Raw genomic sequence first — 13,977 nt, 5'->3', positions numbered from 1 at the left:
TTGAAGAGGCAAGGCTTAAAGGGGAAGGCGTGAGAGAGAGAAGCAGTGGGGAAGGGATGAAAGAAAATGAAGGCAATGAGCGGTGGGAGGTGGCGAAGAGGTAGTGAGGGAATGGTTTTCCCAGCTCACCACAAACTGCAACAAGCAAGGAAGGACTGACTTGGTGCTTGATACAATGTCCAGTATTTCCTGCCAAATGCATTTCACATATCAGGAAATGATTGACTGATTCTTTTGGGATTGGTCACAGGATATGACCCTAATAGAACGTTTCAGTCCAGCGTTCAAGGCTTCTCCTGAGCCTTAAAACATCGTTCATCAATGAATGATTTTCATCCATCAGGAGTTTATCCTCTTCCAGGACCACCACATGTAGGAGGTTTTCCCTGGACAAATTGGGGAAATATTTTAGAACTTTTGGAGTTCTAAAACATTTTGGAGTTTTGGTGTTGGTTAGTCTGTTGGTGGGATTGTGCATCCTGTGAAAACTGGTTAGACTGGTGCACAGTAGCTTGACTAGGTGCAGTCTGGTTTGCTAGTGGGTTTTCTGACTGGTACTTTTCAAGCTCTCTCTTCCTCATCATGGCTGACTGCAGCTGCTGTTTGATCACAGAGATTTGACTTTCCAGTTCTGACAGCTCTTGCACCAGTGGACTCCGACCCACACCGAGCCCGGGGTCACAGTCCCCCACACCCAAACCCAGACACTGTCCTGGGGTCATGCCCGGTGTGGCGCTCCCCTGCCCTTGCCCCAGTCCTTGAGGATACAAGCGGCCTAATAGGTTGGAGCGACCGTTAGGGGTGGTCATGATTGGAAGGTGTTTATCCAGTAGAGGGAGAGAATGGTGAAGAGAATGAGCAGAAGCTTGTGGTGGTAGAGGAAGATCCCGGGACGGGCGCTCCAAGTCATTGTGCGCCTCGTTTGGAAGAACCCTACGTCTGGTACACAGAGAGGACTCTGCGGGATTCCAGGATGTCGACTGGTTGTTTCCTTCATTGCACCTGGAGATACAAACAGAAGGAAATGTAAGGTACCACTTTCATTGCATTCATTCACTGCCATTGACGACTTTAGAAGTCAAATATCCATGTTAACTGGGAAGGCTGGCAGTGAATGAGTTTAAACATCTTTAGTCTATGGTCCATGTATTGATTATTGGAGGCCTGCAGCCAGGGATGCAGTGATTTCAAATTTTATGAATCAATAAACCGACATAATTTATACAGCTGTCAAAACCATTGTTTTTTTACTTAGGCCTGATGTCAATACTGTTATTATTATACATTATAATATATAACACCCACTCTTACACTGAGATCTCTCCAAAAAGCACACTAGATAATTTTCCTTTGGGGATCAATATCAAGAAATTATTATCTAACACACATAAACAGTTTATGGTGACCCATTAAAAATAAAATCTTATTGTTGCGTCATTATGGCATACTCTTGCCAAGGCCTCAGGGCAGAGAAAAGGATATACAGAGAAAAATCTGTGAAGATAACATACATTGAAAACTACAACTGAAAAAAATAAAATAATTTTGAAGAGAGGGCAAATTTTAGGCCAGCACAGAAGGTCTTACCAGGCCTGACAGCTTTAAGTGTGACTGAGACACAAACCTCAGCTGGTTGAACATCCTTTGTGACTGAAACTGCTGTAGCCTCTGACACAACAGTGACTCATCTTCATCTAAGTCACTTCCATCCTCACCATCTTGCGATCTTGATCCAAAATCAAGATGAATTGGGCTTGTTCAGCATTTTCAGACTGCACTTGCAACAATGCTGCTATATGTGGATTTATATTAATTTACTTTTACACACTTGTCTCTTTACAATGGACTTACAATTGGTTTAACAAAGTAAAACAAATATATGGTGGTGCTCTGTGTTTTAATATGCTATGCAACAGGATGCCCGGAGCCTGTTACCAGGTGTTTTTATAACATGTTTGTGACATGATTGTGTTAAACTATACTAGGGTCAAGAATTACAGCACAGTTTACATCCCCTATTTTTTACCTGATGAGCCTGTTTTTAGTGGGCGTTCCTGTGTCATGCAAATGAGCCACTGCTCACCCCGCCCCATTTATATTGAAACCAAACCCTAATAAAGGTTTTGTTAGCATGATCACCGGTGACTGCCTACCTCGAATATAAAAAAGCTCATATGAGTGACGACGAGTGCTTCACAATCAATTAAAACATTGTATTTCAGTTATTCAATTGAAAAGGTGAACCTAATTTTTTTTAAATACAGATTCATTAAACAAATAACATTTCCAATGGCGGCACGGTGGCCGACTGGTTAGCACATCCGCCTCACATTTCTGGAGACCGGGTACAAATCTGTCCTCCCCTGTGTGGAGTTTGCATGTTCTCCCCATGCCTGTGTGGGTTTTCTCCGGATCCTCCGGTTTCCTCCCACAGCTAAAAAACATGCGAGGTAGGTTAATTGAAGACTGTATTGCCCATAGATGTGAATATGAGTGTGAATGGCTGTGTGCGCTGCGATTGGCTGGCGACCAGTTCAGAGTGTACACCGCCTCTTGCCCAGAGTCAGCTGGGATAGTCTCCAGCATGCCCACGACCCGAGTGAAGATAAACGGTACGGAAAATGGATGGATGGTCAATATTTGTAATATTTATATTTATGTATATAGTATATTTATATATAGTATAGTTCAGTTCAAATATTTTTCAGAAGGCTGATTTTTACATTGAACATTATTTTGATTGTTATGTCATATTGGAATCTCACGAAGTGGTGATTTTAGGTTTTTGTTAGCAGTAAGGTATAAACACCCAATAATAAAAAATAAAAACACTCTTTTCACTCTGTGTATTTAATCTCATATACAATATATGAGTTTCACTTTTTGAATTGAACTACTGAGATACATCTTCCACAAGATTCAAATTCATTGAGATGCACCAGCACATCAGTCATTCTTGGACAGGTTTTGTACAAAATGACATCTTCAAATGTAAAATCCAAAAATCTCATGTCAATTTCTAAATGTAAGGCAAGCCCAGTGAAGAGTGAAATATTTGAACAATACATAAAAAAAGAAAAACAATTTGAAAATAACAGTCCCTTCTCATATTATTCATCCATTTACTAGTTCAAAACTGTAACATTATACATTTGGCAATATTATTTTCACGTGCATTTAAAAAAATGCCTTTTCTCAAGCTACACGACGTCATTGTAAAAATATTCCAGCCCAGAGTTGAAATTGTGCATCAGTGACTTTATAATAGTGATAGACAGCTTGTCGAACTTGTGGGCTCTGATTCATCCTTGTTAGTGCAGTTAAAAAAAAGAGGGAAAGATATTTTGTTTGAAAAAGTCAATACATTTTTTTCACCCAAAATCTTCTTTTGTTTCATAATACCTTCTTATTTGATAATGCTGATCAGCATCAGTCCTCTGACTGTTATTGCTTAAAGCTTTTATGGCACAAAGTTCTTAATAATATTTTCTCAACAAAGGTTGTAAGCTGATAGTATTTATATCCTAAAAGCTTAGTGATCTAATTGAAAAATCTTTCATTTTTATTCGCTCTAGTTTTAGCAAAATACAGAGGCACATTATTCCTGCAACACACTGACAGGTTGACAGTTATAATTTCAACTGAAAGGGCACAGTGCAGAAAGGCATGAATGAATGAACTGAACTCCACAGGCAGAGTAATCTATCCTCATTACTCAGACATTCTTCGTGATTTGGAGTGTCCTCTCTTCTTGTAGGGCTAAGCCAGGACAAATTTGAAACAGCAGCACAAAAGCATTTTTCTTTTTTTTTTTTAGGAAAAGAACAAAACAGAACTCTTGCTCAGCAAAAGCTCAATGGATACTTTCACCTTCTCTTCTAAGCATATAGCGACTAGTGTAGGACATGAATCATGCTTATTTGATAATCTCCAGTCATACTGACTCATGAGGAAATTGACCCATTCTGAGTCAGACAGCAACAGCGGCTGCCGTGATGGAATCATGACTTTTTCTTAAACTACTCTAAATAAGTTTGTAGAGCGTGCACCTCCGCCAAGGTGAAAAGAATGAGGTCTAAATTGTAACACAAAGGATTCAGGCAAAGAACAGGTTAAAAGAAGCATTTATAGATCTACGTAAAGGTGGTCTTCGGTTTGTGACGGGGTTCGTTTTGTGTGCTAATCAGAACGCAGTCTATAGTCTAACACAACCCTAAAGTCACGAAGACTTACAGGACAGTAAATATTTGTATGAAAAACACTTCTAGGCCATAAATATAAAACAATCAAGTGAAACAGTAAGTACGTCAGCAACTGAGCGTGCCTTTCTATACCGTGTGACAATGTACAGTTTTCCTTCGCTGCTGCATAAACAAATTAATTTTGCACAGTTTGCTACCCCAAAAAGTCCATCCATCCATCCATTGTCAACACCGCTTATCCTGGTTAGGGTCGCGGGGCGCTGGAGCCTATCCCAGCTGACTTTGGGCGAAAGGCGGACTACACCCTGAACTGGTCGCCAGTCAGTCGCAGGGCACATATAGACACGGACAACCATTCGCACTCACATTCACACCGTCACTGAGTGGGAACTGATCCCACGCTGCCCGCACCAAAGTCAGGCGTGTGCACCACTACACCATCAGTGACACCCCAAAAAGTCATTCGATAAAATTATATGAAAAAATTATATCTGCCAAGTCTCAAGGGGGATTATGAAATAAGCAAACTCTATTCACACCAAAAGCTAAATTAACATTAGGAGAAAATACACGCAACAGATGATTGGTGCGTTCAACTCAAGTAATGTAGCTAAACAAACCCGCAAATCAACCAATGGGGCTGAAAACAAAACCTTTTGCCTTTGCACTTGGTCGAAGGAATAGTTCACCAGAACAAAAGACACATCTAAACAATATTTTGTGATGTCAACATGACAACTTGATTATTACCTCAATTTAATTGCAGATAATTACCTTCCAACCGACTGATCAGTCTATTTACTTCCCCATTAAAATGGGTCCCTTAACTCCAACTTGGATGTTAATTGGTGTCACTTATTCTCAGCCTAATATCTGACTGATCCAATCCTGAAGGATTTAGGAAAGTGAATTCCTTTTTAAAACATCTTTGTTTTCGGCAATGATAGAATTCTCTTCCTTCTCAACATTTCCACATAAAATGTTTCTGTACGGTACCTCTTCTCGGGCTTGGTGACAGTCTGCAGCTTGTCATCGGTAAAGACAGAGTTCAGGGCTCGGTGTAATCTCTGGAGAACAAGCGACATAAACTGTAACACATTTCGACCTCAAAGACATTTAGGGGGCATTGTTCAAGTGATATTTACTGTAATTAATAGAAAATATGCAGCATTTAAAGTTACTTGAAAAAGTGTTTTTTGTTTGTTTTTTTACCAGTGAGCTAGAAAATACGCCCAATTACTATTGATTTTAATTCAGTATGTATGCGATCTTTATAAAATATATTGGGGCAAGACATATTCTTTTGAAAGGACATCATGTTTCAAAATAAGTCAATTTCTAAACAAAATATATGGTGCTTACCTTTTATAGAATATCCTACTAAATTTTCAGTGTGTAATAAGAAAGCATCATTTGGACTGTACAGCGTGTGTGTTGAGTACCTGGCTGGTGTGCAGCCAATATTTGAAGCGAGGCTCTTTGACCCTCGGGATCACCAGCTTGTACACGATGTGTTCTGCAATGGTGGTCAGCAGAGATAAGGCCACACCCACACACAGCATCACAAAGAGCCCGGAGAAATGCTTAATACCCATCTGTAAGGTCTGGTTAGAGAAACAGAGAAACACCAAAATTTATGTTTAAAGAAGAAAGACGACGATCCATTCTTTGTAAACCACTTTTTTTTTTAAACCATTTAGGAAAAAAGAAATCTCTTTTAACATATGCAACGAATAGCTTTTAAATGGTGTCTATAATTACTAACTAGCCAAAATAAAATAAAAAAAAAATCTGCATCTCTTATTACCAATGAATGGAGACAAGGTCATTGTTCCAAAATCAACTGTGCAACCCTGCGTGCAAGTCACATTCAGGTGGCAGTCTCTACCATTTAACTGACCAAAATTGACTTTATGACAAAATAAACAAAAAAAAAACCTTAATTCAATCATTTCAATGTGAAGTCTATGGACTGAACACTGAAGCAGAACATGGTTTCATTGTCCAAGCAAATTGAAAGAAATGTTTGTGTTAAAGAGATGGCAACCCCCCAAAAAATTATTTTTTTAACTGCTGAGCTGTGAAAAGTCAAATGCCCATCTGGTTGTACAATTCCAAATTTAAACAACATTTTCTGGAGACAAAACAAGATCTCAGCATATTGTGTGAAACCTTTGGCTTTTTGTGGCTTTTATGCATTATTCCAAAAGGGCCCGCTTAAACAAAGGGAAACAAGCATGTTTGTCATTCGTTTGTTTACGATAACAATGTTAGTCAAGTCAAGTCAAGTCACTGACCTGACCTGACTTCTCAACCTATTGCAAGAGTTGGTTCTAGGATTGACTCCCTTAGTATGTAGTCAAAGTTCTGTTGTAGGTCGTAATTACATACGGCTGACTCTGCCAGATGTTGCCAGCAGACCCTCAAAATATGTTTGGGTCTGCCAGGTCAGACCGGCATCCATCCCCACCATCGGAGCCAACACACCACCAGGTGGTGATCGGTTGACCGCTCCGCCCCTCTCTTCACCTGAGTGTCCAAGACAAGCGTTCACAGGATAACAGTGTTGATCATTAAGCTGCGGCCTATTGTGTCCCGATTCCAAGTGCATATACGGACACCCTTTTATTTAAACATTGTGTTTGATATGGACAATCCATGATGAGCACAGAAAACCAATAACAGAACACCGCTCGGGTTCTGGATGGGGGGGATTGTTCCTCCGAAACACACCCTTACAGGTCTCACTATCATTGCCTACGTGAGCATTGCCCCCCAGCAGAAGGAGGGATTCCCTAATGCGAGTACTCTCCAGCAAACCCTTCAAGAACTCCAAAAAGGGCTGGTGCTCTGAGCTGCTTTTTGGTGTATAGGCACAAACAACATTCAGGACCCATGCCCGTACCCAAAGTGGTGGGAGGTGACCCTCTCGTCCACATCAACATATAGGCTCACACCTACTTGGGACATTTCAGGGGGAGCAACTCCGGAGTGGAAGAGAGTCCAAGCCCAAAAACTGGTCCTTAGTCTGGTCCTTCACCTCGGACCTGTTTGCTTGTGACACTGCCCGGGGCATAAAGCATATTAACCCAGATAATTTCGCTCCTCGGATCAGTGGGACACGGACACTTCCACCATGTTAAGGCAACGGCTCGGGGATGGGAACAATGTCAAAATTCATTCATTCATTTTCCGTACCGCTTATCTTCACTAAAATGTTTCTTCAAACACTTTACAGTCATGATTTATGATGATAAAAGTAACAACACAACAACTGACTCTGGCATGATTATTTGTATTTCTATACATTTATATGACAGGATTGATTATTTGTATTTCTATAACCTTCTAAGGGAAAATCCAACAGAATCCAGCAGAATGACTTTAGAGCTTCCACTGCTCTATACTCATGAAAAGCTGAAACAAGGAAAACAAATCTTTATGTATTTACATTCATCATAACTCACCAATTAAAACCAATTGAATATACTTTATCTATTGCCAGCCATATGCTTCAGGCCATGTCAGGTCATTGTCCCCCCTAACATCTGGCCATAGTGAAACCAGGTCAGACATCGGGAGATGCACCAACTTAGGTAGGATGTGCATCCCCAACCTCCTTATCAATGTCACTCCTCTGCCTGGTGGAGATTTTATACATTAAGTGTATCTAAGGCGAGCTTCCAATGAGTATGTCTTTGTTTTTCGCTGTTTTTGTGGGGCTCGTCACTCGTTATTCAAATTAAGTCTGAGTAAACATTTTAGCGTTTTTACGTTTTACTCAGTATATTCACATGCACATATTACTTGGCTTACTGATACAGTTCTTTGCACCTGTTCAGATTTCTCTGTGAAGTCCCATTTTACGTGCACTGAGTGAAATTCGATTTTGGCATCTGTAAAGCTAGGTGGTGATGATGCTTCTTCAGCTCGCTGAAGATGTGGTATTGACTAATCTATTAGTTGTGAATGAATCGTTCTTCAAATGTGACCAATCTCTCATGTTGCATAGAGCTTGGCCTCATCATGAAAGGTGATCTACCAATTTTGTCATCTTTTTTAGCAGAATAGGTTGCTTTTGATAATTTGGCAGCCATTTGTTAGAATAATTGCTTTGAAAATGCTGAGCATGTCTAAAATGTGGCAGCAGGGTCATCATATTACTGCCTGTGTCAGATGAATCTCTGCTTATGCTTTTTTATGTTCACTTTGACAGCAGCTTGTAAAGCTGCTGAAAATGATGGGAATGTCAAGGCAATAAGGGTTCATTTGCACTGAAACATGAGTAATGTTGGTTAAATCATAATTTTTTTGCAAGATTTTAATTTTACAATGTACTGTATACTACATATTTCACAGCCCACTGCATGGCGTGCCATCATCCGTGATCTGCGTGCTCTGCTTCTGACAGGTTAAGAGCGTAAAATTGAATGGCATCGAGCTAAATGCCTGCAGTCATCATAGTACGGGCCATGATGCGACAAAACAAAATGAACCATACAGCAACTTGAATGTCTGCAACAACTGACACCATCTGTAAAAAAAACTGCCATGGGAAATAGCTTACTTCTATTGTCAAGACTCGCAACACTTAATACAAGAGTCACTCGCTGTTACTTTATTTTAATATTTTCCCAACTTTGGATATAAACATTATGAGCTGATGACTGACACTAAATCTAGCCTGGATTGACAGCGTAAATCATACAATAAAGAACAAATTAGGATCATTTCAATATATTATCAATACAATGTTGAGTTTTGTGGAAATAAGAATATATTATTGGACTATATCAACAATAGAATACAATTTTAAAACCTGAGAGGAACACTGACAAGCAAAGTGTTATGATACTCTAAAAACTGCAACTGACTTATGATTTTCCAAGCCAAAAGAATTTCAAAGATCAATAAGTGTGGTGTGTGATTGTTGGTTATAATTTTGCAAAGGTTTACAACAGTTTACAGCTCAGGTGTGTATTTTTAACCTGTATGGTAATATCTCATATTCGTTAACTTGATATGCACACAACAACAATAATTTTCAGAGGTTATTCTAGCTAACTGTGTATCTTATGCAATTATATAAAACTATAATGATACATAGTATGTGACATGTTTTCAGCAACTGATTCTATAGGTAATTACAAATTTATAAAGTAAGATTTTTTTTTAATTCCAATGAAAGAATAATATTAACGTTTGCGATTGGCTGGTAACTAGTCCACAGTGTATCCCACCTCTTGGCCCAATTTAGCTCGGATAGGCTACAGCTCACCATGAACCTAATGATGACAAGCGCTATAAAAATGGATGGATAGATGGATAATTAAATTAACAAAGAAACTCACCAAGAGTGGGAAACAATACAGTTCACGCCTATGCACTTTTAGCATAGCAGAGGTAAAATATACATAAAATATATAGTGTATGTTTACAAAATATTTAGAATTTATTTCGTATTTCGTTTTTTAAATTGGATTATACAGTATAAATTTTAGTCCAATTACACATGGTTTTATTTTGAATAAAAAAAAATAATAATAATAAAAAAAAAATAATAATAATAAAATAATAATAAAAAAAAGCCAAGTAACGTTTTGGTGGTGCAAGTTGATAATTTTCCTCCTAAGTGCAGTATTTATTGTCACACTTTACTGTATTATGATACTACCGTGGCGAAACATTGGCACACGACGTTGAAAGCTAATATGGACCCTTTGTGAACAGAAATATGTTACAAGTCCTGAATCGACATTTTGAAGGCATAGTAAGGTTGTATAGCCCAATCTGAGCAAGGAGACACTTTACGAGATCCCAAATCACAGCTGGCAGTGAAAAGGACCAACCTCTCAGTGACAATAGTACTTGATGGATCTCAGAGTGCTGTTTGACTGCTAAGGACAGACCAAAGTAATGGACATACAGTTTGGTTAGCAGCTGGAGGGTCAGGGGGCAGACTTTGAATTACAAGTTATTGTACACATGGTGGTTGGTCGTGGACATTTTTTACAACAAAATGACCTTGAATGGCCATCAATATAAACTGAAGCTCTTATTGTGATGAGAGAATAACAGTCTAAGAAACTAACAATCGAACAAGAATGGAACTCAACTTCCGGTTTAATTTATCATAGCAGAAGGTGATAAGGCTTATCTTTGATCATTTTAAATTAGTTATGCCTAAATGATAACACAATAAGTATGCTATAAAAACCTTGGCTCTTGATTAGGCTGTATTATTTATTTCTTCTTGCTCTCTGAAACACATTAGCAGTAAACTGCAGTTCCTCAAATAATGGCCGGGCAAGTTTATTCACTCAAGTGCAGGCATTTTGCAGAAACTATATATTTTGAGAAGAAGCCTTCATTTATAAAAATTACATAATACATAATTTGTACAAATTGTGTATGAGTGGCGCTAGTCGTGTTGTTACCCTTTGATTGTTCAATGTTGAATTGCGATTTATGGGTCACAATGGAAATGGGATGCAAAACTGCGTCACATTAGCAGTTTCTCTTTGTATGACCTTGTATTCTTGATTTGTATCAATAATGCAGTGCATTTGGAAGCAAAACTAAGCTAAGCTTAAGATCACAATAGGGAAACCTGTCTGAACAGCCCAAATGTAGCAGAAAAACGCTACGGCGAAGTTATGTCGATTCAGGTTTACGCTTGCAGCACACCTGTGAGACCATGTATATTTTTGTTGTTGTATGTTTTATTGAATGCATTATTTGTTTTGTTTTTTAACCACAGTTCTTATAGGTTGTTTTGTTGAAAACGAAAAGCATGATTTTTAACCAAGCCGTTTTTCTAGCTATATCATCTTTGTTCAGTTGCATGTTGTTTTGCTATTTTGATAATGAACATGCAAACTCCACAATTAGGAGGGCATGAGCTGAGATTCGAACAAGGAACCTCGTATCTGTGAGGCAGATGTGCTAACCACTAACACACTGTTCAGCTGAAAACATTGCCATATTAAAGATGATTTCACATACGTAGTGGCACCACCTTTTTCCTGAGGAGAGTGTGAGGTGTTCATTCGTTTAAGAGGAAGCCATTATTTGAGGATGGTATATGGCTGTAATCAGGAATCTTCATTTAGCATTAACTTTTACACTAGTAGCGACATCTTTATACTATCTTTATACGTACGTTAAGTCCCGAATGTTATGTCCACACGTAAGGTGAAGTGGTCGATGGAGTTCACATATTTCCTTGGTGCCTCTTGAACAAGCTTGACATGGCAGATGTTTTTTTTTTTTTTTTTAACTGTTGCCATATATAAAAGACTGAATGAAAGTGACACACATTTATTACCCACTAGACAAAAACAAAAGGCTGACATAGTCTCATTTCCTGGATACATTTCTAGAGAGACTGTTGAGTGCCCTCTTCTTTCACCCCCTGGAGTAAGTTCAATAGATAAATTAATAGATATACCTTATTATAGCCTTGAGGCAAATTAAAGAATTCAGCAATTAGGAAGGAATTAGGAGTAAAAGCCAACAGTTAATGATCTTGATAGCCATCCCCCAAACACCTCCTAATTAAACATTAAATGTGCATTAGGAAGCTAAGCATTGGTTGATTGTTTCAGATTGAGTTGCTAGTTTTCTGAAAAGGGAAATGACTTCTTCACACAGGAACATACTGTAGCTCTTATCAAAAAGAGCTCAGCAGAAATTCCAAATTAAGAAAAGCAATTTGGTGTTCTGCTTATCATTTCGGCAGGTCACAGTGTTAACCAATGGAGATATAGTACACAAAGACAAAAAATGACTCACAGTCTCGTACTCTGTGGGGTGAGTCGACAGTACGGCCAGTAAATAAAAGAACACAAACCACACGCGCACAAAAAAAAAACGAAAAACATGACACAAAGATCAACACGACATCAACACGCTTTAATAGTGAAGCTGCCAACAACAACACCCAAGGTTAAGGTGGCTGTGTTCTTACCTCAGTCACAGCAAAGCTGCGCTTCCCACATGGCACCACCTTGTACCATTTGTCATGCAGCATGTCCATGAAGCCATCCGACTTGTACTGACTAACAAGCTCGGAGAGGTTGGAGGTGAGGGGAGAGTTCTGAGGGAGCCCAATCCCGTATCCTGTCGATGGGCACACACATACACACAAATGTTTTTGGGGGAACATTTCCTTTCATTTTTATTGATTTGGCTTTATATAAGCCATCCATCCATTTCTATACTTCTTGTCCTCATTAGAGTCGTGAGTGAGCTGGAAACTACCTTGGCTGACTTTGGATGAGAGGCGTGGTACTCCCTGGAGTGGTTGTCAGCCAATCGCAAGGCACACATTGTGATTATATAATGATGTTTTGCCAATCAAGCATTATCAATGATATGAATAACAGTGATCATTTTCATCATCATTTACTATTTATAGTGAAATAGACAGAGGTCTCCACACTTTTACATTCCTAGCTTTATGTTTGTTTTGCCATCTCTTGGCAAGTACAATCGAGTCAGTTTTCCTTGGTGATTGTGACTATTTAATATACTCACTGGTGTCCCTCAAGGGTAAATTGAACTAACACTCTTATGTATACTTTGGGTTGCACACCACACACAGAAGTAGATCACAGATATGGGGGCATGTGAGGAGAAAGGTAGTGCGCAAAGAGTGCTGCCCCACAGTGTAGCTGGGGTGTTAGCAATGATGCCTTGCTCAAAGCCATCTCATCGGTAGCCAGAAAGCACACTAGCATCTCCCCAATAACTAGTTGCTCTTTTTTTTTTTTTTTTAAACAAAACGTTTTTTTATCCGTACAAGGTCTCCAACTTGTGTCGTCCGACTCCAAAGTCAACAACCTAATTAGCTGCAAATATCAATAACAGCAAATTATCAAAGTACTAAACTAAACGCAAGGTGATTTGAACAGATTTGACATGGAGGCAGTATTAAGTAATTAAAAGCAGCGATGGTATGTGGGACTATCGAGGCCTGTAATGGACGTTAGTCACCATGGGGACGTTTTCACTGCGGATGAATGATGCTTTCTAAATGGGCCTGAGATTAACAAAACACTGTGTGGACTTTAAGCCTTTGAAAGCCAGAAAATTAACACTGTTAAATGCTGGCTCATTGATATTAGGGCTACCTTCTATACTTTCATGTGACAGCACCTTTGAAAAATTGATGGATTGAAATTGATAATTGGGGGGGGAAACCCAACCAGTTCAGGGTGTACCCCGCCTCCTGCCCGATGATTGCTGGGATATGCTCCAGCACGACCGCGGAGTGGGGAGAAGCGGCTCAGAAAATGGATGGATGGGGGGGAAAAACTTCAAAAGTTCTGTTCTGGAATTACCACAATTGATTTGTTGTCACATCAAAGCTAAACATTTATTTAATAAAATCCTAGCTATTTTCATATTCTCTTACCTTCTATAGCAAATGGTTTGCCAACAGTCAGTGTCTTGCAGTCTGCATCAATTGAGACCTCATAGTCCAGCAGAGCTTTATCCATGATGAACGCATCAAGTTTCTGGGGATCGGCCCTTCAAACACAAGGTCACAAAATACAGTAAATACCAGGTTCTCCCACCGTCATTTTAAAGTAAACTCTTTCACTGTGTTGTTTTATATTTTGTTGGGGAAGTGGAGGAAAAAGTATGCATTAAAATAAGTTCCAAAAGATCTATTTTACATTTAAAAAACAACAACAACACTAAACATAAGAGTTGAATTGGTTAACTTGTCATTTTCAGTTTGAATTGTAAATTCATCGATCTGTAGGAG

General features: G+C 39.0%; 1 protein-coding gene across 1 annotated transcript in view; it reads right to left on the bottom strand.

Annotated features, from left to right (window-relative positions):
• Positions 1–425: 425 nt before the first annotated feature.
• grin3a (glutamate receptor, ionotropic, N-methyl-D-aspartate 3A) overlaps positions 426–13,977 on the bottom strand; it is a 38,849-nt gene continuing 25,297 nt past the window's right edge. Inside the window, exons 6-10 of the mRNA XM_061699267.1 lie at positions 13,621–13,736; positions 12,172–12,323; positions 5,645–5,806; positions 5,199–5,269; positions 426–1,002 (exon numbers count right to left, since the gene is read on the bottom strand). Coding sequence (XP_061555251.1) covers positions 426–1,002; positions 5,199–5,269; positions 5,645–5,806; positions 12,172–12,323; positions 13,621–13,736 — 1,078 coding nt within the window. The remainder of the gene's footprint in view (positions 1,003–5,198; positions 5,270–5,644; positions 5,807–12,171; positions 12,324–13,620; positions 13,737–13,977) is intronic.

Source organism: Phycodurus eques, chromosome 15, assembly GCF_024500275.1.
Source record: "Phycodurus eques isolate BA_2022a chromosome 15, UOR_Pequ_1.1, whole genome shotgun sequence".
NCBI lineage: Eukaryota > Metazoa > Chordata > Actinopteri > Syngnathiformes > Syngnathidae > Phycodurus > Phycodurus eques.
The sequence above is the reverse complement of the archived record's forward strand: the minus strand, read 5'-3'. Positions and strand labels throughout refer to the sequence as shown.